General features: G+C 48.7%; 8 protein-coding genes across 8 annotated transcripts; all 8 read right to left on the bottom strand.

Annotated features, from left to right (window-relative positions):
- Positions 1–1470: 1470 nt before the first annotated feature.
- An13g01410 (hypothetical protein) lies at positions 1471–4638 on the bottom strand (the record flags this gene model as incomplete). The annotated part of the gene is made up of 11 exons (XM_059743832.1): positions 1471–1556; positions 1891–2081; positions 2768–2959; positions 3006–3150; positions 3240–3285; positions 3379–3456; positions 3504–3595; positions 3672–3750; positions 3850–3976; positions 4175–4344; positions 4468–4638. The coding sequence occupies 11 exons, from the start codon at positions 4636–4638 to the stop codon at positions 1471–1473; spliced, it is 1377 nt and encodes a 458-aa protein (XP_059602061.1).
- Positions 4639–5206: 568 nt separating this feature from the next.
- On the bottom strand, positions 5207–5776 carry An13g01400 (uncharacterized protein; the record flags this gene model as incomplete). Its single annotated transcript, XM_059743831.1, has 2 exons — positions 5207–5497; positions 5729–5776. The coding sequence occupies 2 exons, from the start codon at positions 5774–5776 to the stop codon at positions 5207–5209; spliced, it is 339 nt and encodes a 112-aa protein (XP_059602060.1).
- Positions 5777–7605: 1829 nt separating this feature from the next.
- Positions 7606–8257, bottom strand: An13g01390 (hypothetical protein; the record flags this gene model as incomplete). The annotated part of the gene is made up of 2 exons (XM_059743830.1): positions 7606–7966; positions 8145–8257. The coding sequence occupies 2 exons, from the start codon at positions 8255–8257 to the stop codon at positions 7606–7608; spliced, it is 474 nt and encodes a 157-aa protein (XP_059602059.1).
- Positions 8258–9502: 1245 nt separating this feature from the next.
- Positions 9503–10115, bottom strand: An13g01380 (hypothetical protein; the record flags this gene model as incomplete). The annotated part of the gene is made up of 3 exons (XM_059743829.1): positions 9503–9638; positions 9777–9901; positions 9975–10115. 3 exons carry the CDS (start codon positions 10113–10115, stop codon positions 9503–9505), a joined length of 402 nt encoding a protein of 133 aa, XP_059602058.1.
- Positions 10116–12978: 2863 nt separating this feature from the next.
- On the bottom strand, positions 12979–15079 carry An13g01370 (hypothetical protein; the record flags this gene model as incomplete). The annotated part of the gene is made up of 8 exons (XM_001396239.1): positions 12979–13022; positions 13070–13608; positions 13655–13911; positions 13957–14007; positions 14056–14094; positions 14143–14677; positions 14729–14915; positions 14995–15079. The coding sequence occupies 8 exons, from the start codon at positions 15077–15079 to the stop codon at positions 12979–12981; spliced, it is 1737 nt and encodes a 578-aa protein (XP_001396276.1).
- A 558-nt stretch (positions 15080–15637) lies between these two features.
- Positions 15638–16268, bottom strand: An13g01360 (hypothetical protein; the record flags this gene model as incomplete). The annotated part of the gene is made up of 2 exons (XM_059743828.1): positions 15638–15790; positions 15987–16268. 2 exons carry the CDS (start codon positions 16266–16268, stop codon positions 15638–15640), a joined length of 435 nt encoding a protein of 144 aa, XP_059602057.1.
- Positions 16269–16459: 191 nt separating this feature from the next.
- On the bottom strand, positions 16460–18044 carry An13g01350 (uncharacterized protein; the record flags this gene model as incomplete). Its single annotated transcript, XM_001396237.1, has 3 exons — positions 16460–17332; positions 17384–17911; positions 17988–18044. 3 exons carry the CDS (start codon positions 18042–18044, stop codon positions 16460–16462), a joined length of 1458 nt encoding a protein of 485 aa, XP_001396274.1.
- A 1836-nt stretch (positions 18045–19880) lies between these two features.
- Positions 19881–21276, bottom strand: An13g01340 (uncharacterized protein; the record flags this gene model as incomplete). The annotated part of the gene is made up of 2 exons (XM_001396236.1): positions 19881–20630; positions 20686–21276. The coding sequence occupies 2 exons, from the start codon at positions 21274–21276 to the stop codon at positions 19881–19883; spliced, it is 1341 nt and encodes a 446-aa protein (XP_001396273.1).
- Positions 21277–22903: the final 1627 nt, after the last annotated feature.

Below are 22903 nucleotides of genomic sequence, written 5' to 3'. Positions count from 1 at the left end.
GCGTGTGGCAGTCTCGAGACCCCGACATTCCATCCACCTGCTTCAGTACTTTAACCCACCTTTCCATTGGTATCGCTTTCGATCCTATCACAAGCAATCAAGTGAGCAAGCAGTATATGTTGCGTCTTGGCGGTGGCAATTCCCCGTTCTTCGTCGGGTTGTGAAAGAGCGTGGACAAGACGAGACAAAATAGTTATCTTATCATCAACTTCCAAAAACACAACCCTTCTTCGAGATGGAAGACATGTCTCTTAGATGAGATGTTAGGTGTATCAGAAACACCTGGCACACCAGAGTTATTTGGCCGACACGACCGTGTTCGTGTTTCTCATTCCTTTCCCGTCGCCACATATATATTTTATCACGGCGATCTTGAGTACTTGCATTGCAAGCACTCGCCATTCACGATGCTCTTGTTATGAACGCTGTGAAAGTATACCATCTCTCTGTTGTGTGGGAATTGAACCCAGCATATCAGGAGAGAATTGTGTCGGAGTTCGAACAGTGACTCAACCAAAGGAATTCGATTGAGTGGAGACCCATGAAATCGAGGATTTTTGCAAGTGTTGAGTTTTTGGTCATCAGGTTCGACCTCCCGTCGTTGATAGTTCTCTTTCCACTCGGCGTCATCTTCTATTCTAGTTTCGATTTGGTAAAATTCGAGGGAATTATCACTGCGTACAGTTGCCTCTTCCAGTCCAAGGCCCCCAATCAGTCTTTAATGAATATCTCAATCTTGATTCAGGTGATCAATGTAGACCTTCTCCCCTTTGCTTCTCATCACATCGTCTATCAAGGTTCTGGAGAGATGTGGTTTTCTGGTTGTCAAGTCCAACATCCCTTGGCTGATCTTTCTCCTTCAATTCAGCGTTTTCCATGTCGGTTTCGATTTGGGATCAATCGGAGGGAATTATGGTCGGTTGCAATTGTTTCTCTCTTTTCAAAAGTGATCAACCAGTTTTCATGATAAATTGTGACTGACTGATTCATTTATATTCTACCCTTCTCCTCTCGTCATGTTGTTTCTCACGGTTCTGGAGAGAAACGGGTATCTCTTAGGTCGTCAAGCCAAGCATCCCTTGGCTGATCTTTCTCCTTCGTTTCAGCTTCATCCATCCATTCGAATAGATGTATCTTTGTCTGACCACTGGGTAGATGCGATCATAGCTCAGTACCATGACCGTTTCACTCCCACCATTAGGATTAGGGCTGTTCGTGAGCCCCATACAGCCTCTTTCTCTATGTTTATATTTTCCGCGCAACTTCCGGTGATGTGGGTTTCACAAACTGCCGCCATGTCCACACGTTGTTCAACGAGCCATCTCATTACCACGGACATTTTCTCTGCTTCGCCCAATCCAGGGGCATCCAGCGAGTTTAGTCATATAGTGAGAGATGGGACCATAAAGCCTGAAAGGTTTTCTCTAAGCAACGTAACCGCTATCTAGGCGGAGTGACTGAAAAGTAGGTTCACACTCCACTCCACACTGGCAGCTTGTCCATTCGCGAGAAGTAATCCAATGTATTAGGTGATATGCCACAACCATCATGCTCGCCTTCGGCTTCTTTTAATCAATCAGGCTTGGCTAGAGCATTTGATTGATTGAGGTAATCCTTTGTGAATCTTCTTCCCGGTCCCTTTTTCGTAGAGTCCGGTTTCAGTTTTCGAAAGAGACAGAAAATGAAGTTTCTGTATGCTTTGCCTTATGCAACGTGCAAGCAAAGTGTTTGTATCTCAGAACTGCGATTAGTTTCCCACACATCATGGCGAGCAGCGCAGCTCAATAGATTGATCACATCGGAACAGGCATAGCGAGTCTGCATCTTCCTATTGCCTTCTGCATTTAGATAATGGATGTTTGACTAATCCGCGAGCATTTTCCGCCATACCCACTTGCTGTTTCCGCATTGAAGACACAAGATCGATGCTTCGCCATCCAAAAACCATTAGTTTGAGACTTGAACTCTTTCGGGTCATCTTCACATTCCACTCGTTCAGCTCAGTAGACGCCGAGATTAAGCGGGACGAGCAATGGAACGAGGTGGGAAGTAGCTTTGCGAGAGCATCTTGCTCTATCGGCCTGAAGCACAACATTTTTGCAAGTCACCTCATATCTTCTGTTTTGGGTTTGTCCGATGTGGGTGTTCATGAGAACCAAAAGCATTAGATATTGCTAATCCACGGCTATGTTGCTCTAAGAATCATCTTTCAAAAAACAGACACACGACAGTAGGCGTGGACGTGGGGTGTTATGCTCGGTACATTCCAAATACATGAGTGGTGTTGCTTAGGATCAACATAACCCACCGATGAAGTTCCCAGTGAACTTTGGATTAAATTGCAGCTGCATTTAGCACGGATCAACTCTTTCGTGTGCCCGTACATGTAACTCTGGGGTTATCATTCCCTTCGGTCACTGCGTCGATTGAAAATAGAAGAATAGCAAGGATGCTGCCGTGATTCTTTGTGTTCTTCTGGCGAAAAGGTTCCATCCGGGATCAATTAAGTGACACTGCTATTTCATTCTTCTCCTCTCCGCTTCCCAAATACCTCTCCAGTCTGAATCTAGCCGGGAGACTTTCTTTGACGGTGTATTAGCGAAGGAAGGCATAGGCATAGCCCAGATGCGTCATTTAAATTCATGTCAGAGGTCCTCTTAAGAAGGGCGAAATTCGTGCGGTGGTCCTCGCACGTTCTGCCTTCTTGCTCTGTTCACCTCAAGGCCTAAATCCAACCATTGTCTGAATTCCACTGGGAACCACATACATCCAGTGTCTTGCCAATGCTCGGAGGTATAGGACGTCGAGCCTCTTCCGGATCAGGGAAGGTCTGGGCTCCGTTGAAGCTTCAGACACAGCGATACAGCTACAACGTCCACAGGGCTCCTCCAAACAATAGCCGTCACCACTCCCTATCTGCATCTCGAGGGAAAACCGAACATCAGTCCACATCTCACCCCTCTATTAGCAGCGTAGCCCGTTTTGTAGAAAAGGCCACATTTAACCACTTATCTTCGGTAAATTTCGGTGAATGACCGCCCCCACCTTCATTAGGCGGCAAGGACATCCGTTGACTCCTGGCTGAGTCCCAGATATTCCCACCAAGACGAGCTTGTTGAGATTCTTCCTTTTGAATAGGTCTTTCCACACCTGTGCTCCCTAATGTAATGTGTCACGTATCCGATTATCACACTATGCAGACACTATTACCAGAAATGTATATTTCTAGCCTGAATCACTGTCTTCAGGGATCGCATATTGGTACGACCATTGGTCATCCACCATCTCCAAAGACACCCACAATGATGTTGAAATAGGATTTGGGCGTCTCAACCAGACAGTACTCTGGGTATGAATCATGTACTATCTGTTCAAGACCCGTTGCATTGTAACTAGATCGATTATGTCAATTCCCCCTTCCTCGGTGGCCTCATGACTGAACGTTCGGTATCGGTCCTGAGGCCAACCTAGCAGAGGAAAAAGGCACCACAGCCAGACTAGACCGGGTAGTTCTTGTATTGCCATTGTGCGACAGCTTGTGGCTTCTTTCTGCTGGATAGAGTGATTCCTTCCGGTAGATCGGCATCTCGTTCGTCTGAACAAAAAGATGACGATGCAAAGGGGGCGTTCTATTATGACTTGACTTTTGGTAAGACGACACTATACGCGACGAGTCTCATCTACTCGGCTTTCTGATGTCTCTCCCTGTGGCGTTCCGTCTTCGAATGCGCTGTACGGGCTGTTAGCTTGCTAGCACCGCGGTACACCCAAGGTGATGTTGGGTGAGTTGTTGTTAGTTCTCGGTCCCCGTCAACGGTGCTCAAGAGAAATTTCATCTTCATCCACAACGTGGATTTCCGCATTTCTTCTCCTAGTATTGAATTCACTGCATGCGGCGTCATCCCCACACTCTCGCACAGGGCTGCGCACTCCGTGGCCAAGATTAGAATATGGCCTCATCATCAACGGGCACGGCCTGCGCCATCTCGCCATCCAAGAAAAACAGCCCGACACAACGGCTCATTCATTGGTGATGGAAGAGTTAAGCACTCCCGCAGGCAATTCTATGTCTGGTATCTCATAGCGGATCACAGAAGACTAGAACGATGGTTCGTTTCCATGCATCTCTCAGCAGCCGAGCAGCTTCAATTGAGTGACGGTTACCTGCACACACGCTGACAGCTGTTGAAGAAGATCTAAGCTTAGGAACCCATTTGGCCGTGTGCATATATAATCTGCGCTTGTGTTCAGGTCCTTTTGGTCGCAATGGTGCTCAGTACCGCACATCGCCGCGTGGTTGAATCTCTCGAGCCACATTAATTCCCTGGCCATTACATCTGCGACCTAGACACGTAATCAGTACATAGTACCATTATAAAGCGATCATGGCCTTGACTCGGCGCGCGTTCCTGAGAGATCATTCTAGACCCACTAAAATTCAGGGCTGACGAACACTCCAAATTGTACCAGGTTCGGACCGATCATTGTCCGCGTGATGGCACGCTTTGGAGAGGTATTCCATATCTCTTGATGTTTTGCCAGGAACGCAATCTCAAACTCAGCAGCAACACTGCCATTTTCAGCGGACCGCTTTGCTACAGACAATGCTTCGGGTATCAAGCGATAAGGGGTTGCCATGATGTCAACTTGCTTCCTGATGCATAGTGTTCGGGATGCAGGAGATTTCGAGGCAAGCATGATAGGACGAGCACGTGAGAATAGACGGCGTACTCACACACTAACCCGTTAGAAAGGTGAGTGATCGGGCCCAAAAGCAATGAAGCCTCAGTGATCGGCATTCAGATGTTTGCCATCATCGACCCAGCCGAGCCTTAAGTAAACTGCTTCTTTGCATTTCGACTGGCAGACGGTCCGTTTGCAGTGCAATTTGAGAGCTCGAACTCTGACCCGACTTATCCCCAGATGTTGCTGAATGTGTCAACAGCTCGTCAAACGTAGTACACTTGTAGAGACCTCTCTCTCATCATCGTCTGTTAAACTTTCGCAGAGGCACATAGCCGGGCATCTGCGGTAAGACGACGATCAGATAGTTGAAAGCCAGGCTGTACGAGTCCAAACCGGACTGTGTCGAGCCTTAGCTCCAGCTCTGCATTTCCTGGAGGCGGTATTCTTCCTGTCCCAGAACCAGATGAAGCCTCACGGGCGTTATTAGGCTTTAACAAGTCTATAGCAAGTGTCAATGATATTATTCTTCTTCCAATAAGACAGTGAGTTTATAGCTGGCAGTCATAGCTCTTGTAATAAAGCGTGAGTACCACTCTGATTCTCTCGCGTAGAGTTTAGGATCCGGTACATGGCGAGAAATGATGACCAAGCAGGTTTCTGCTGTGGTGCAACTGGACTTTCTGTTGGCATCGATGTTGTATTGCAAGGAGCTGGACACAACTTTATTTGAGTATATCTCATCGAATGAGATATATTCAACAGAGGCTGGGTCATTCTTCATCGTACTTCTAATTGATCGGAAATAGTCTGACTGTCAAAGTGCCAGAAGTCATTTCCAACAAAGCCAGTGGTCTGAGGTCCCTTTGTTGACGACCCTCGAGACACGCAAATTTCTTTCCGCTTTCATAGCAGCGACCTGACCGTTCCTGAGTATAAACCCCCGAGTCGGTTTTCGCACAGGCAGAGTCCACCGTCAGCGACGCAACTATCATCGCTTATGATTACATTTCCAAGCCGCAAGAACTGCACATTGTCATCCTACCTTCAAATCAACGGCAAAATGACGTGTTGAGCCTAATCCGAACAACATGTTTGCAAGATGCTGCCACGACCCACTATAGGCAGGGACCTCATTACTCCGCTGCTTTGGCCCATCAGAGCGGAGAACGCTCTTGAGCTCAAATAAGCCGAGGCTGAAAGGCTTGGGCGAGTATATATATGTCCAATGGCAATCTTCCCTTTTCCTGCCCTGATCGTGCGTGTGGGTTCTTTCAAAGACATAGCATGACTGGACAGCGCGTCGGCTATCTTGCAGGTGTGTGAGGCAATATCCAATCTCCATGTCTCGCTATGGCAATTGATATATAGTGAATTCGAAGTATAATGATGACCGAACCGAGTAAACGGTAGCACCATGGCCATCCTCGTCTTGCGTTTTGTTCCTTTGCTGAGTGGAGTTACGAGACGGCGCACCGAGGATTCAAAGCTCCAGGCGCACCGGTAGAGCCACAACAACCACAATGCCTCGCCGAACAGTACTCGCCACCGTTCCTGATCTGCCTTCCGCGTTTAAAAACCGAGAATCCGTTCATGTGACTCCCCTCAACAGCAGGTCGGTCCACGTTGTGGGGAGGTTGAGCGGCCAACCCATGGTCTGCTGCTATATGCTGCGGTCGACGTCCCAAACCGCTTCTGCTATGGGAAAGTGCCAGAATAGATATTCCGCGACCTGCAGTGTGTGACACCTTTTTCTGAGACAACATCGAATGGCAACAGAAGATCAGCGTCGACAAGTTCTCGCGTACGTCCTGGACCTCTTCGTAGCCTGATTCTTGTAGCAACCCAATGCGTCAAATTAATAAGAGTTCTAGCCATGCGACTAGCAATTTCAACCCCGAATTCACGGTAGATTAGTGAAACGGGCATTGCAAGGCATGCATGATGCCTGTCAATGTCCATGATAGATGCAATAGCATATCACATCCCATCCAACCAATTAGACCGCCCCATAATTCCAGCGAGTCATCGCAACCTGCCGTCACACCTGCCTGCCGACATTCTTTCGAGCACGTATATCACATATAGCACCTGAGCTAACCTTAGTGTATACATCCGGTTCGAATAATCTGGAATACACGCAGTGGTGCATCTGCATCAAAGTCCCGGCCAAGCAGGAATAGTATTCGAAGCTAGTCAGCAACATCTTCACCACCCAGGCCGTCAGCGGATTCTGGCAGAATAATAAGAAGCGCGGTAGCCACTACCCATCTCCGGAGTGACAGCAGCCGCTAAAACATTGGCAGGACAAAGAAACCACAGCAACTATGCGCAACCTCCAGAAAACGCTTTGGCGCGACCAGGGGGTAAAGCGGGCTCTGCCATATTGAACCCGGCATTGTCTTCTTTCCGTGCCGCGTATGACAGCTTCAAGATTCAGTCTCTTCACTCGGCAACATTTCTTTGCGTTAAGAAGGTTCCTTTCGTATTCTTTCTTCCTCCGGTAGCGTCTTCGGCGAATGTCTGCGAAGTGGCAGGGACTCACAAAAACACAAGGCAGATTCGCCCGCGTAAAAACGTTTATAATGAGCTTGCACACATGTTCAGCGTCACTCATAGTCATGTCACAATCTCATTTGCCGCCTGGTGCTTCTGAAACCATGTGTAAGGCGGCATGATCGTGATGGGAGAAGTAGTGCAGCTCTGCATGTATCATGCAACAATGCGCGTAAAGAGCACTTAGATAGCGCAGCGAATCATATCAAGATGCCATTTAATATTTCAGCCCACTCAACAGCAAGACGGTATAATCTGACACACAACTGATACCCCAGTGTAGTGTATCCCACTGCATCCTTCAGGTCGTGTTGGAAAATTCAAACAGCAAATGAAAAAGCAGATAGTGGAATGGGAGACAGTTATTCAAGCTTCGCCTTTTTCGTGACGTCCCGACTGTTGTTGGTATTCCAGTTTCCACGACAGATGCGCGCTTTTTGACTTGGGGCAGTGCGTGTCCTTCTTGGAGACACACTTCGTCTGACCTGCTTCCATATCCTCGCCTTTCTGCAGCCCTGGATGGTGTTCGGCTCTCGAATCTCTGAGCTGAGCTTTCATTTCCAAGTTCTCCAACCCCGCTAATGTAGATATTCGTGATAGGGCTTCAGAGAATGAATTCCGGCAGCCAACGCACTTCCAAACCTGTTTCCCCTTCCGGATCTTGGGTTTGATACTAGGGCGGTCCACGTTGGCTCTGTTTTTTGGCCAGCTACCCTTGGATAGGCAGCTGGTAGCACGTCTTCCACTCCTGTCGATAGAGAATATGGCGATCGGGCAGAGCTTGGTGATCCCACCCTCCCCCCATTGTTTGCTTTATAGCAACCTGCCTCGAACTATACCGTATCTGGGAATACTTTGAGAGAGGAGTGCAACGGGGACTTAAAGTACGCAAACAGGTGGGTTACCTATCTGAATTAGAACAAGCACAGCCTCCTAACACATGATCAGAAGAAAGTAAATGGGTCGATCTTGTGGCACTGACGTGAAGGTCACGCATGTGACTTAATCTAAATGCCATGGCGCTGAGCAGGAGTGATATTTTCGTATTTGCTTTAGGTCTGGACAATAATGCCGAATAAGACTGCTAGCCTCAGACAGTACAGTCGGTCTTTTTGTGTGCGCGGCATTTGAGCTTGAAGTAAATCTGCTCGATTCGTGTCTCATTTGTTCAACCTTGATTTCGACAAGGGGTAGGTTTTCTCAATGAGCGCAATTGCTCTGGCCCAACTCAAAGCCACCGGCTCCATATTCAGACCCAAGCCCAAGCAGAGCATCATTGTGCTTTTTTTGTGGTTCTTTCTGCGTAATATATCGACGTGAGTGGCAAAATCGCTGTCCGGGTCTGTCTTCTCCCACGCCATCCATTCCTTCTTTCAAGGCCATCTGTCTCCCAGTTGTTTCCAAGATTTGGGGAGCCAAGGACACATCCAGCGTTTTCCCGTTAGATGTGAGGCTTGTTAGGAAATTCGATCACTGAGCTCGGCTTCCACTTTGTTTCGAGGGGCTGCTCTCAGTTTCCGATCATACACAGGCCACATTCTAAGCAGCAAACGTGCATCTTGGATTCGATGATACTGTACAATAGCGTGTGGAAAAGGCCGAATGTTGGAAGCCTTATATGATCCTCCACTGGCTGGATGAAAACACTGGTCTTGCTCATGGGCATCTTGCAATCATGCTCTCTCAGATGAGGTCATTGGCGCATTCACAAAAGACACTTCTGCAGTCGGGACAAGTATTTGGCGAAACGGACCATGTGACCATCTCCATTGACAGTGATTTCACTAAGGTTACTTCTTTTCAGAGCAGCTTGCAAACATTCAACTACCTTTTGGAAGCGTTTCGGTCGAAGCGTGGCATTGAAATTTTGTTTCTTTTTCATGTAATTCAGTCATTTGCTGTCGGACAACCAATCCATATTGGGGAGATAAGCTATCCGTTCACGCTTTCTGGTCCTCCCTTGAAGGTTATCTCGTTGGTGGTCTTCCACGAGTCATCTCGACCATTCGATTATTTGACAGTAACGTTAAAAAATCTTCAGAAGTCAAAAACACGGTAGTGATACCACAAGTCGCGTGTCTTGCTTGCACTTGCTTGCACTGTGACAGGATGAGTTTGACCTCATGTATAAATGGTTCCCCGCCGCCAAACGTCATTGGCTACTTTCGGATACGATTCAATGCGAGAAGAGGTCGGCTGGAAGATGCTCAAGGCACAATGCAGCACTGCTGACGATGCATGGCTCTTGAGCGAACCCCAATTGCTAGTCCATGTTTGTAGAATTCCCACGGAAGGGAACAGTCTGCAGCTGACAGTCATCGATCTGAACTTCTACCCCTGCATTTGGTGGCACCAACCGGTGCCGAACAAATGTTGCTCCGTAGCTCAATCTTTGGCCACTACAAATGTGCGAAGCTGGTAGTTTGGTCGTAACTTTCTCCGTATTATCATTCTTTTTGTCGTCGTTTGGCAGACAATTATTCAGAGAAATGAGCTGTCAGTGGTGAAGCTGAGCTACTTCCAGAGTAAGAGTCCACTTCCATGGCCCCTGACGTGGTCTTTGAAGTGTCTCGCAATGGCACTTTTCCCATCCTCGGTCGTCGGTTTTGTAAGTCTCTGCGACATTTGGCTTCCTTGGAATGGATAGCTTTTCACCAACTCCCTGTCTGTACAGAACGTGAAGTTCCAGCGGGAGTTTTTGGTTTTCTGTCGAGGTGAAGATAGACTGTAAATACAATGGTAGCTCGGGTTGAGTCAGTGGAGCGAGTGATCCATTCTTTCAACGTGAGGTCATGATATCCAAAAGCCGAAGTCTCGGGGTTTTCAGCAGCGACCAAGCCAGGGAATGACTGACTATATGGAGTGAGCAAAGCCATGACTCTAGGCGATTCCGCTGAGCATATATCTCGGCGAATTATCAAAGGGGCCACTGAGGTGAATGAGTTTCAGGAGTAGCCACTCTTATTTGCCTTTGGGGCATGTCGATACACAAGAAAATGCTGTGACCAGAGACACGTAACTTCGCTTAGAGCAACCAGCCCTGCATTTGGCCGATGTCCATTTTGTCCCGCACCGTGAAGCCAGTGATGTCTACACTTCAACAAAGGGTGCTGTCTAACGCCATTAGAAGCCTGTGGTGTGCCTCATGCCGGCTGTTATAGAATGCTTTTTATTCCGTTCTGAGACCCGACATTAATGCTGTTGTGCGCAGAGAAACAATCATTCTTTGCTATCGTTCCAACTGTCCAATTTATTGGAAACACACTGTTGCCATATATGGAAGACTTGGGCCGTCGAATGAGGTTGCGAAAGGGGTAGAGCCCAAAGAGAACCCTCAACCATGAGCATATGCCTTGGGTCAAGCAGCTTTCTCGACGAAATGAGATTCGTAACAAGTTTCTAAAGCTACCCAGGAGAGAGATTTTGACTGTCTCTAGCATTGCATCAGCCCGACGATACAACCAGCCATGTGGCATGGTGACTCTACTCGATGATTATCTTGTCTGTCCCATTGAACGTCCCTGCTATTGTGGCGTAATCGTCGGTCAACACGGCCGTCGTCCATAACAGGAAGGCTGCTTGGCGAGGTCGGAACGCATAACGCATCGCAAAGTGCTGCTATTCGACTGGTCAGTCAGACTCCCAGTATCAGACAGCTACTGTGTACCCACCTGAGACTGTCCTGCATCTTGGATTGTGTGGGGTATTCTTTCGTTCTTTATCCAAAACTGTTCATCACGTTGTATACGCTGACATCCCAGACTACCACTCTGGTATATATATTGCTGCGCTTCACTCGCGCGGGCCGAATATAGTGTAACAGCACTATTGTAGCTTGTGGATAAAGGTTTTTGTCAAAGTAAGCGGAGAAAGCATGGATAAGCTCTGATACCATAGCTTCTGCCGGATTAGCAAGGCTAGAAACATCGGAAAGCACAGTCGTTCTGGGGTCCAATGATGAGCTCAACCACAGAGACACCAAAGGCACCAGGAATATAGTAGGGTAAACCGTTATAACTTTCGAACCTTTTTTTTTTCTGCTCGGTCTATAGAGAGGCAGGCGTTACTGGCATATGAGACATGGATCATCAACTCAACCACGCGTCGGAGATCGTCGGTTCGCTGAATGACACATCAAAGAGCAAGTAGAGTATGAATTGTTAACCGTGACGATTCTATAGAATCATCAAACCCGCCCTCTTGGTGTGGAGGTACAGCATGTGTGCCTTGAGCTGGTCAATTTCGCGAATCTGGGTTCTTCTGTAATGAAGAATGATTATTAGCTGCACTGAAAATGATAAATGAGTGGTGACATACTTAATGCGACACATGCGTATACAAAGGGGAAATGTCTCTGACATCTGAAATCGTAACGCGGTGGTCGGTTCTTCCCGTGGCTCTTTCCCAAGAGCCATCTCAAAGCGACCGGTTGAAAAGCACTCCGAATCATTGCATTTCCACAAGCGAACCGACTTCGTATTCCTGACTGAATTGCAGCGTTGCCTTAACCATCGGGCACCACTGCCAACCGCTTATGTACGGTTTAGTCACGTCAGGAGAGGAAGCATGTGATTCCACCAAGCACAATGCAGCTAGAGGAGCGCGAGTGACAATCTCCGGTCGAGACGGAAACCATTTTCTTCAATCATGAAAATCCTGATTTCGTGAGTCTTGACAGTAGAAAACGTCTGGAAAAGCTAGAGTAGGTGGACCTCTCGGAAAGCTCGATGATATGCATTTCTATCTGGTGGGTAATGAGTCCCAAAGCTCCAGGGGTACGCCTCAGTAGATCATATGACCTGTTCCCGATAGTGAGCGCAAGCCCGGCAGTAAAGCTGCAGGCTCCATGGTCCCTATCTGGCAATCCCGGCATGGAATTAGTGCTGTGGTCCTTAAACTCTAACGGGTCTCTTTACCTTTCGAGTTCCAATCAATGAGTCCTTCAACACTGAGGAAGTTAGGATGGTCCATCCAGTGACGGGACGTCTCCCATCCTAGCAATAGATTGCTCCTTCGACATGAAGCAAGAGTACCGCTAGAAACAGATGAGGTCAATGAACAGAGAAGTATGTTCGAGGGATAATAGCCATAACTCCTAAGACGAATACAAATATAAGTTACAATATAGCTTGCTGATGTTCTGATGAGAGAGAAGAGAGAAGATAGGATGCAGAGAGAAAGGAGAGGCAGAGAAGGGGACGGCAGGGACTTTATGGTCAAATCCCAAAAACAGTTTTCGTGGGAATCTCCGTTTGAGTGACCCGCCGTGTGAATTATTTCATTCCTTGTATTCAGGATTTCCTCCATTACTTGAGTCAGCGTGAATCCTAGAAGACCGCGCGTGTCACTTAAGAATGGCTCTATCGCGGGTGGTTTTAGCGCCGTATAGATACCAATTCACAAATCCTAGTCGCCTAGATACATCACAGAGAATGTTGTCAAAGAAGATGTTGGAGTCAGAACCCTCCTAAATTTGAGTATTGTGAAGACTTTTGGTATACAAATCTAACAGCACGCTAATGCCTCTCATATGATAGTAACTCGTTATGTCTATAAGCCCAGAAATTTCAGTGCATCTCTGCAGCACCATCTCAGGTTCCTTCTTGGTATTGACCAGAAAATAATATCAACCAGAGTTTTGTGCATCTGCGTGAATCCGTATCATGCACTCACAACGGTGACCATCTGCAATGATCCAAGAACGTGAAGTGCTGTCTTTCACAGAAAACATCAGTACTTTCAAACCTGGCTAAATTCACGTTCTATTGCTTCCATCATCTCATCTACTAAGGTCAGCTTCAATCAATGACAAGGTGAAGTACGCACGCACCTCGCATTCCTTGAATTGCTTCAAAGGCAATTGCATGGTTCGCCAAAAACTTGGCCACTACTCGCAGGCTCTGTTCCAGCTCATTCCTCAGACCTGCTAAGGGAAAGTCACCTGCTTCCAACTCGGGCACTTTTGTCACAAAAGGTCTAGCTTTGCAACTCAGGGTCAGCATCGTATAGCCCGCCTGCATGGCGCAACTGATCAAAGTGGGCATGGCTCGAGGAACCTCATAATTCTGGAATATGTACGGTAGATTGGTCGGAGAAACATCATTGGTCGGGTTGGGGAATGGAAGGCTGTCCAGTAAAGTCACAAGATTTATGGCTGCATGAACACAGATTACTGAGGATGTGTGCGCTGAGAAGGGAAACTGGATGCCAAACTCTTGTATCGATGCTGGTCGTTGTGGCAAGGTCCTAACACAGGATGCACTACTTCCTATGTTTCCATTGGTGGGCGAGATTGGGTGCAGACCTGGCTGTTCAGAAAACATGGGCACATCTTGAAAGGCACAGTACCGGTGCAATTTGATCCGCGCGCTACACAGTCAGTCAGTCATTTCAACAATAGCAAGCACATACTCACCTGTGCAGTTTTATCTCAGCATACGATCTCAAAGCGCTTGACGCCACGGATTCGACGCAATTTGGCTGTGGGCCTTGAGATGCCGACAACGTATCTCGGCACTCGAATAACAGTGAGGTAATCTGAGTATCAAGCTCGGTCATTCGTTTTTGAATCCATGAGGCATCCTCTCTACGTCGTATAGTCTCGTCAAGCTCAACAGCAAAAATGCCAGCTTCATATAAAGCTTGTTGGGCTTCAACTCGGAGCCTCCAGCCCTAAAAGGCATAAACATGGATTCATCGAACTAGACGGAAACGCACCTTTGGATACGGGGTCACGAATGAAGGATCGTACACGTCGAATGGAGCCGGCTGCAAAATAAGTCAATGGTCCTCCTTGTTTCTAGATGTAGCACTCACCGTGCCCGTCACAGTTGCCATATGGCTTGCGGCCATATACTACCAAATTAGCGCTGTATGGATAAAAAAAGGGGCAGCAAAACCAACCACAAACCACCATGACCTGCGGCGGGCTAAGGCATACTCATTCTCCTCCAGTGATTCATGCAGTCCAAGCATGAAGGCCATCTCCAACGCCTCATTTGCTAGCCTTGCCGTGTTATCGAGATTCCCTTGCTGGCCATATTCGTAGAAGCATAGGATAGATAGTGCAATAACACCTTCCAGACACACAGGGAGCTTGGAATGAAAAGGTGGCCGACCGATCGAATCCCTCAAGGAGCCCTCGAACCCGCCGGGAGCCCGTAGCGGCTGGTAATCCTTAGCAATAGCTGCATAGGCAGCTTCGGCAAATCGCAACGCAACCTCTCTTCGTATCTTGACATGTTCTGGTCTAGCAGGATTTTTCACATCTTTATGGGGTACCAGCGCCACCATGGCTGAGATGGCTAGCGCGAGCGGACTCGCCGGCTTGAATCCATCAGGATGGTCTACCCCAGCTGGATTGTGGATGACAGGCAAACGATCAGGCGGAGGAAGAATGGGATAGTACGGATGTATAAAAATGTAGTATGCATTCAATCTGCACCATATCAGTGGCAATCGATGCCTTGTCTTGGTCTTCCCAGCTTACATGTCCTCATTGCTGCCGTATAGCTGGACCGCGTTGACGGGCTGAGCGGACTGGAAATCCCGAAGCGTTTCGACTGGGTTTCGGGGGAAGACAGAGTCAAACATGGACTCTATTTCTGCCATTGGTGTTCCCAAATTGCGCAGGGTAGCGCTGGGGCCACACAGTCTAGCTAGTTTCTGCATCCATTCTAAAGCCAGCGGGTTAGTAACCGTCTAGCAGCCGAAGAGAAAGAAGAGGATATGGGGGGAAAAAGGCAGGAAGTATACCGTTGCCATGCAGAGTTGATGCTGTCCCCGCAGAGGAGGGTCCTTTGGTTGAGGGCCCATGGTGAGCCGACTGCGGATCTGACATGGCCTTGGCATCTAGTATGCGCGGGCTGGGAGTCTCTGGCGTTGATGCTGTCGTCTTAGCACGGAATATATAGACGCTCGAGGGATTCCTGACGAAGGGGCCAAAACACAGTTTGGGACCCGAGCCATAGGAACGGAAGCGCCCCCCACGGCTGTCAAAGCAAAGGATCAGTCAGGTTTCCGTCCGAACTACTGCAGCAACCCCCCGGATAATCCATGAACCCGATCGGACCGGCCAGTAGTGGACAGCGAAGTGAGCAGTAGCACCAAGTAGTGACAGGACTAGTACTCAATCGCTAGTTGATAGTCCCTCCCGCCATCTGTTCTTAACACCTACCCAGCATTGTCACCCGATTGGGTCGAGATTTCCTCCAGATCCCGATCCAGACGCCGCCGTCGCCTGGCTTCTATTGGTTTGGTTTTGATTGTCATCGCTCCCCCATTGTCAAGACGGTACTATTCCGCATGAGGATGATGAGACGGGGAGAAGAGGGGAAAAAAGAGAAGCAAACCCCAGTCAGCCGTTCGAAAAATCTTTATATGGTGGTCATCAGGCCTTTCAAATCCCGACAGGCAGGCTAACGCCGCGGAGAGGGGCAACATTCGGGGATAGAGTTGAGGTGGGATTTGCTTCATGGCGCACGAGAGCTGCGCCCTTGCAACAAGCTTGGCAGCAGCCGCCGGTACGGCCAGACCCGCGGTAGGTTACTTGCTAGTCTGATTTAGAAGACAGGGCCCATAGTTACTATTAAGTATTGGACAGACGGAGTACTTCGTTGACACTACGAGCAGTAGATAACTACTAGATACAGCAGCTGACAGATGAGAGGATGAGAAGGACATTCCAAAGTTGGGGGGGTCATTTGGGAAGAGGAGACTGCAGCCCGTGATTGAACCAAAGGTTGTACCTGTTCAGGCTTGTTCAAGTCTGGCGGTGGAGAATTGAGCAGCCCGGCCAGACCCCGTGTGGTTGGCGGGCTGGACCGAGTAATGGTCTTCTTTTCGTGATTCCATGTCGCTTCGGCCGAAGCTGCAGTTGGACCCACGGCACGGAAACACGGACAGCCCCTCTCGACCGCTACTAAGTACGGAGTAGTTCTAATACTCTTCACCACTTCGGCCATTTTCCTTCTATTCTCCCTGCACCCATGGAGTTCCTCACTGCTTCGGCTCTGCATCCACCCAATCATTCTGCAGGTCCATTTAGCATTGGTCCCCCTGTCCTGTCCATCATTCCGAACCGGATAACCGGATCGCCACTATCTCCATAAAACCACCCTCCTTCCTCTCCACTCACGCGCTTCCTGCCGCTAGGCGAGCTGTCTGCAGAGCAGTGTTCCAAGCGAATGACACCTCGTGCAGCCTACTGAGAATAGTCTGTCTACTGAGGTACAATGTCACATCGATGTCCAGATGGAGCGATCAGAAAATAGTTTTCCGGCTTCATACTCTCCCGCGTTGTGTCTGACGCCAATCGCACCCCTCGACACTCACGGAAGAACTCGGTTGCTGCTAAGCGAAGCTCCATCCAAGCTAGGTGCACCCCGAGGCAGATTCGTGTTCCGTATCCAAAGGGGGAGAGTGCCTGCTTGGCTACATCGGAACCATTGCCATGACCTCCTAACCAGCGAGTGGCATCAAAGGTTTCAGGATCAGGATAAAGTTCCTCATCACGGTGAATGGTGTAACTTTGCGTGCTTACCGTCGCTCCTTGAGGAACGTGATATCCGCAAAAGGTCACTCCGCCATTCGGGACGCTCCGAGGCAAGGAGCCTGGAGCTGCTCCATAAAGCCGTAGTGTCTCTGTGATGACGGCATTGAGGAGCGGCAGTTCCTCCAGTGCAGCTTCGTTATAGTTCGGGTCCAGCGCACTGACCTCCTCTTCCAGATCGTGCTGAAGCGTGGGCTGCGACAGCACAGCCCATACCAGGTACGTCAACGTGACTGCTGTGGTATCTGAGCCAGCCACGATCAGGTTGCCCGCTTCGATTACCACATCCTCCTCGGAAAGCATGCTGCTTGCCTTCTCCGATTCATTGAGCATTCCCGTGAAAATATTTCGAGTGGAGTTGCTATTCGTTCGACTGTTTGACACAGCGCGCCTTCCATATTCAGTAAGATAGTCGCTGGGGCGAAACATCGCCTGGCAAGATGCAAGTGGGACATATCGGCCTAGGAGTCCCACAAAGGGAAGCTCTACATTGATGCCCGAACCCATCATTGTGGACTCCAAAACATTGATATATTCGTTTTTCTGACAATTAGCCGAGCCTCTCATGCAGGAATAGTCACTTTGATAGCTCACCTTTCCATACTGAAGCATGTCAAATGACTCACCAAACATCAAGTGTCCGCTGACATCGGTGGCGAGAAAAGTCCACCACTTCAGAATATCGGAGGTTCCATCCCGCAGCAATTCACCGCGTATCTGCGACACTGCTAACTGGACTTTCTCCTTCACCACGGGTTCCCAAGTTCGTCGTAAATCTGATTTCGAAAATACACGTGCAAACAACTTCCTACGCGCAGCATGTTCCTTGGGATCCCGCATGGTAAAAAGTCCCGGATTTCGGTCCCAGGCGAATTTCTGATACCATGGGGTCTTCAGGAAGGCCGACCCGACGCGATGGATTTCTTTGAACTCTGGCAGTGAGGAAACAGAGACCTCGTCCGGAGCAATACGCACCACCGGGCCATACTTCTGGTGCAGGTTGTGGATGAAGTAGATGCGCCTCCCTGTAACGATCGAGAACTTCAGTGGAAGCCTAGTTACTCTTGTGTACAGAGGTCCCGGTATGTGACGAAGGGGAGATCTGAGCAACTTGTAAGCAATCTATACTATTGGTCAGTAACTGCCTCATGGTAGGGTGCATCTGCAAGAGGACATGCTGCGCTGAAGACATGCATACCTGCAAAACCCAGATCGCCACGGCGGTCGCCACGCACAGCGCAACCTGTCGCTCCATGTCGAAAGTGAGTCACCTTACGCAGTTATCAGTCGCAAAGGCCTGAAATTTTTTTAATTTTTCTTTCCTGCAAGAATAATGGGAATCGAGGATTTACTTATCCGTCAATCCGGGGCACGCCCTTGAGTCATGGACGTATGCTCTTCATTTGTTCTTCGGGTTCCGGCTCCACCCCCGCTCTCCACTCGGGGTTATTCTGCCCACGAAATACCATCCATTCCCCGTCTTCGATCATTCGGGACCAGGAAACCTTTCTTGATAACACTCCAGCGTTCTCACGAATTTTGTGACATCAGTATCTCATCATTCAAAATGTCACCACATCCAATAATGAGGAAATCAACTCGATAGCGATAAGATGATAAAGCGCGAACAGCAAGAGAATGCGTTTTCAAACCCCATGACAAGCATGAAGCACTTTTCTTCACGACTGTCAAGACTAGAAGTACAACAGAGGACTCGTATGATTTTTAGACACAAGTGGTCTCACCGAGAGAGGCCAGGATTGAGCTACGGTTGAATTCCAATTGATGGGGAGGCGTTATACTGTGTAACGCTAATAAATGCCACGATTTGAGTATCTCGCTCGCACCGCAGCGATCCAGATCGCCATCGCATCCGGGCGGTCACATTGAAACATAAAGTGAGGTTCAGACATATCTTTCATATACAAGTGATTCCCGAACGAGATTGACCTAAGGAGCTTGGAAGCAAGTTGCAAAACACTGCTCTGATTAGAAAAGAACAAGATATAGTTACTGACTGACCAGCCAGCGAAGTTCTCACCAACGTGAAACACCTCACTATCCAAGAATCCCCGGTACAGCTCTTCCTCCCGAGTCCCTAGCAAGAAATAATTTATAAATTATTCTCGCATACCAGTATCTACAACCTACCAACTAGCTACTCCCTCTAGCCTCTCATACTATATTTATTTCATAAACTAAGGCGCGAGAAATTCGACATGAAACGAGACAAAAAGAGGAAAGAAAAAAGAAAAACACTAGATCTCATCACGAGAGTCGTATGTGGCTCCGCGAATAACTGGTTATTGATACGTCTAGTCTAAACCCTCCCCGTGATTATAAGTAAACCTGTTGGCTAGGCTACCTACTACCTTATCAATAGAATACCGGTCGCCCATGATTCTAATCAGCTACGCGTCTCTCAACTACGCCATTATGTGCCATTACAAAGGTCTCGTGGTCTTTACTCTCTTCATACGCGGTGTAGGACAATGACTGGTCGAGTAGTACTTTATATAATTCGAGACAGCCTGCCCACCAAAGCATGGCTCTCTCGTCATAGTATACTATTACTTAGACGTATCCTTGAATGTAGAAGTCGAGTACTTTTAGAATGTGAAGGAATTAGTGTACAAGATGGAAAAAAGGCGAAGGGGAAAGATAAAAATCTCCACAAATGAAATTTCTTCATTAACTTTTATCGATTTCGCAGTGCATCATATCTTATCTGCCAAGTTGAACGTAAGAGGAGAAAAGAGTATGGTATCATTCCTGGAAGGTATTTGAGAAAAGAAGAAAGATAAGGAAATATCCGGTGCAAGGTATATACATGTGCATAATAATGTATGCAATATGAAAGGTAGATAGGGATGCTTTCTCCGCGGAGATCGCAGAAAGAGGAAGGATGTGGGGGGTCAAAGTCGTCGGAGTGAGAGTATTGATAAGGGGGGGGGAACCTGAGATAGCCGCCACCACAAAGAATACAATAAAGCCGTATATAGTAGTACAAAGATAGGCGTAAAAAGTATAACATAGAAAAAAAAAAAATAATGAAAAGGGCATTATTTCGAAAAGGACATTGAGTGGGTGATTATCTTCCCCACATCCGTGCTGACGAGTCATTGATTCTCCCATGGTGGCGGTCTGAATCCTTGCTCGAGCGATCGCTGCTCTCTTCGACTCCATTGTCGAATGCAGGTTCGGAGGTGATCTCGATCGTGGTGTGCTGGTACACCTTGCCCATCGGGGTCAGTTCAACACCGGCAGTCTGCACAATGTTGTCGGTGGAACCGTCGCGCACGGTATGTTCGAGATCGTCGTCTTCATCACGGACGCCCTTGCGCAGAGCGCTGATATCCGTCCGGTTCATCTTGGGATCCGCGGTGATGGTGGTCAGATGGTTTTCGGTCTTCCGGCCCTTGCTGCTCGCAAAGCGGTTGTAGCTGCGATCGTGACTGGGTTCCGATTCCAAGATCAGGTTTCGACGGGTCAGGGTGTACAGCAGGGCGTCGACCAGTCCAGAACTGGTGATCATGGCACCGGCAACACAGAAGTAGGCTATACTGGGGGAGTTGCCCTGCGCGGTCGCCATTCGACCTGCGGCAAGAGGGAGCGAAAGGACAATATAGGCGATCGGATAGATGACCATGTATCCGATAACGCGACGAAGGCGCTTGAGACTTTCGATGTGACTGCTGCCCAGAATGGCGGACTGCTTGATCCGGACCCGGAGCTGGAACCACATCACAGCATACAGACAGACCGTACCGAACTCGGCCAAGAAAATCCAGATGTAGTGCGTCCAGAGACGGATCGATTCGTAATCTTCGCTGATCCAGCACTAGAGGCGCAAAATCTTAGTTGTTGGCCCAATTCGATGGCAGAGGTTGACTTACCCAGGCACCTGATGGGATAAAGACGTAACGGCCGTGAGCAGCAAGGGGGATGATAACAAGGACAGCCACAAAGATCCAAACTCCAATTACGAAGCTGACGAAGACTTTATGGCTCATTTTCCGCCCAAGAGCCACGAGCAGGAAGGTATGAAAGGCGATCGCCAGGACAAAAAGTCCACTTCCGGGGTCTCCTACCTGCAGCCAGAATCCCTGGAGGAAACAACCTGCCGAATCCGCGGATATTTTATCCTCTGCAATCCATTTGATGCAGATCAGGAATGCGAGCGCTTGCTGGAGATCGGCCAAAACGAGGTTGTAGATGAGAATGACATATTGATTGTAACCGATGTACCGCGCATATGAACCGCGCCAGAAGATGAGTCGGTAGCTGATGAAACAGATCAAGGCCAGTGTCGCTACGAAGGATAAAACTGCCATGACAGAGACTGCAATGAGACCTTTGCGCTGAGTGCTGGGGAGGGGATCAATGTCCAGAGTGACGCCACCCGGGCCATAGATCGTTCGGCGGAAGAGGTCTCGCCCCCCTTCATCGAATGCCCCCAGGGCACTCAGGACATGTACAAGACTCATTGTTGATCGGGTTTTGTAAATCGGAAGCCGGGGTGGGCTGCTGTCATTATTCTCTTCCTCAGGCGACGGAGAAAGCTGCAGCTGGGCCTGGGAGCCAGGGCGGTGGCTTTTGTAGAAGCAGCCCCCGATGGAAGATAAAGAGTTGAGGCGATCTAGAGAAGTCCTGAATTGTCGTATCTAGAATGCTCAAGAATGGGCACAGCAGTGTGAAGGCCGATTTGTGTTCAGTTCAGGGGTTAAGCCTTCGCACTTACTTGCCAGGACTATCCAAGGATCAGTCGAAAAGTAAAAGAAGAGGGGAAAGGGGACATTGCGCGATGGAAGTAGGAAATGGACGAGCCACACACGCACAGAGACACACACATGGAAGGCTAAACTACCGGCACGGGGAGTGGATATGCTGTGGAGGGCCAGCCCTTTACCACGCAAAGCTTTTTTTTTTCGTCGCCAGAATAGTTTAGATTCTGTTGCCCATGAGCCTACGAAAGTAGAGAGTGCAAACTAGGAAGTCAATCAGTGTCTCGAAACTAGTCTACCCCATATCACGGTCTGGGCCGACGTATCCCGTGCTGGCCTATTGGAGAGAAAGCCCCCCAGGGTTGCCCCTCACGGAAGTCAAAACCAGGGGGCTCTCAACTGGGAAGGTCGACCAGGTCAGCACGTACTCTGACCTATAGCGGCCTAGCAGTATCTTCAATTGGTTCCGGAAACCTTGAAGTTTGGATGGCAGACCCGGTGCCAAGCGTAGGGGACGAACGTGGTTTTTTGGTTCGGAATGTTTAGTCTACTAGCGGCTGGTACGGACTGGTTCCGGGAGCCTAATTTCGACTATCTACACAGTATCCAGGTAGATACGTAGGTGGAATGGGTTTAGGAGAGAGTATGATTATCTTGCCACCGGTCTGGCAACCGGCGCAGATGACACACTTTTCAAGTATGAACTTCAAACCACCATTGTTAGGCCGTGTAGAATCAGCCTATCAAAGGTGCAGGGTGTCAGGGGAAGAAGCTTTCAGACGGGGCCTCGGGTCTGCGAGGAGCATAATTGTGGGTTCGACTTGTGCCGCGGCCAAAGGAAAGCGGTCCGCGAGTCAAACTTGGGCCAAACAGAAGTGACCATTCTCCATGCAGTACCATGGCCGCGGGTACAATTTCTGTCACCAGAACTCCAGTCTTTTTTCCTTGTAAGCGATGTTGCACAGTGTGACAGACAAGCGACGAGGGCGGATCTCGACTAAACAGCTCTCTCAACAACAACAACAACAACAACAACACACCGAAATAGAAAAACAAAAGTATATTCGACCTCTTTGGCCATGTTGGAGCGCAAATTTTCTCCCTGGCATAGCGGGAAACGCCCCAGTCGGCATCGCGTTAGCATCCCCGAGAGGGACATTGAGCGTGCCATGCCATTGATTCCAGAAGCCTGAAGGTCCCGCTTCGCGGATCGGCTTAGAAATTGATTCGGAGGATCCACCTGGTTACTACAAGTGTAAATCACGACGCTAGGTTGCTTTTCTGTTTGGGTAATCGATTACCTCTGGAGATAAGAAAGAGGAAATAATCACGCAGGAGCACAAAGGCAGGATCGTGGCGATCGCTGACTTGGACAGAACGATTGGGTCAA

This window comes from Aspergillus niger, assembly GCF_000002855.4.
Source record: "Aspergillus niger supercontig An13".
Classification (NCBI taxonomy): Eukaryota; Fungi; Ascomycota; class Eurotiomycetes; order Eurotiales; family Aspergillaceae; genus Aspergillus; species Aspergillus niger.
This window is presented reverse-complemented; position numbering and strand designations above follow the sequence as displayed.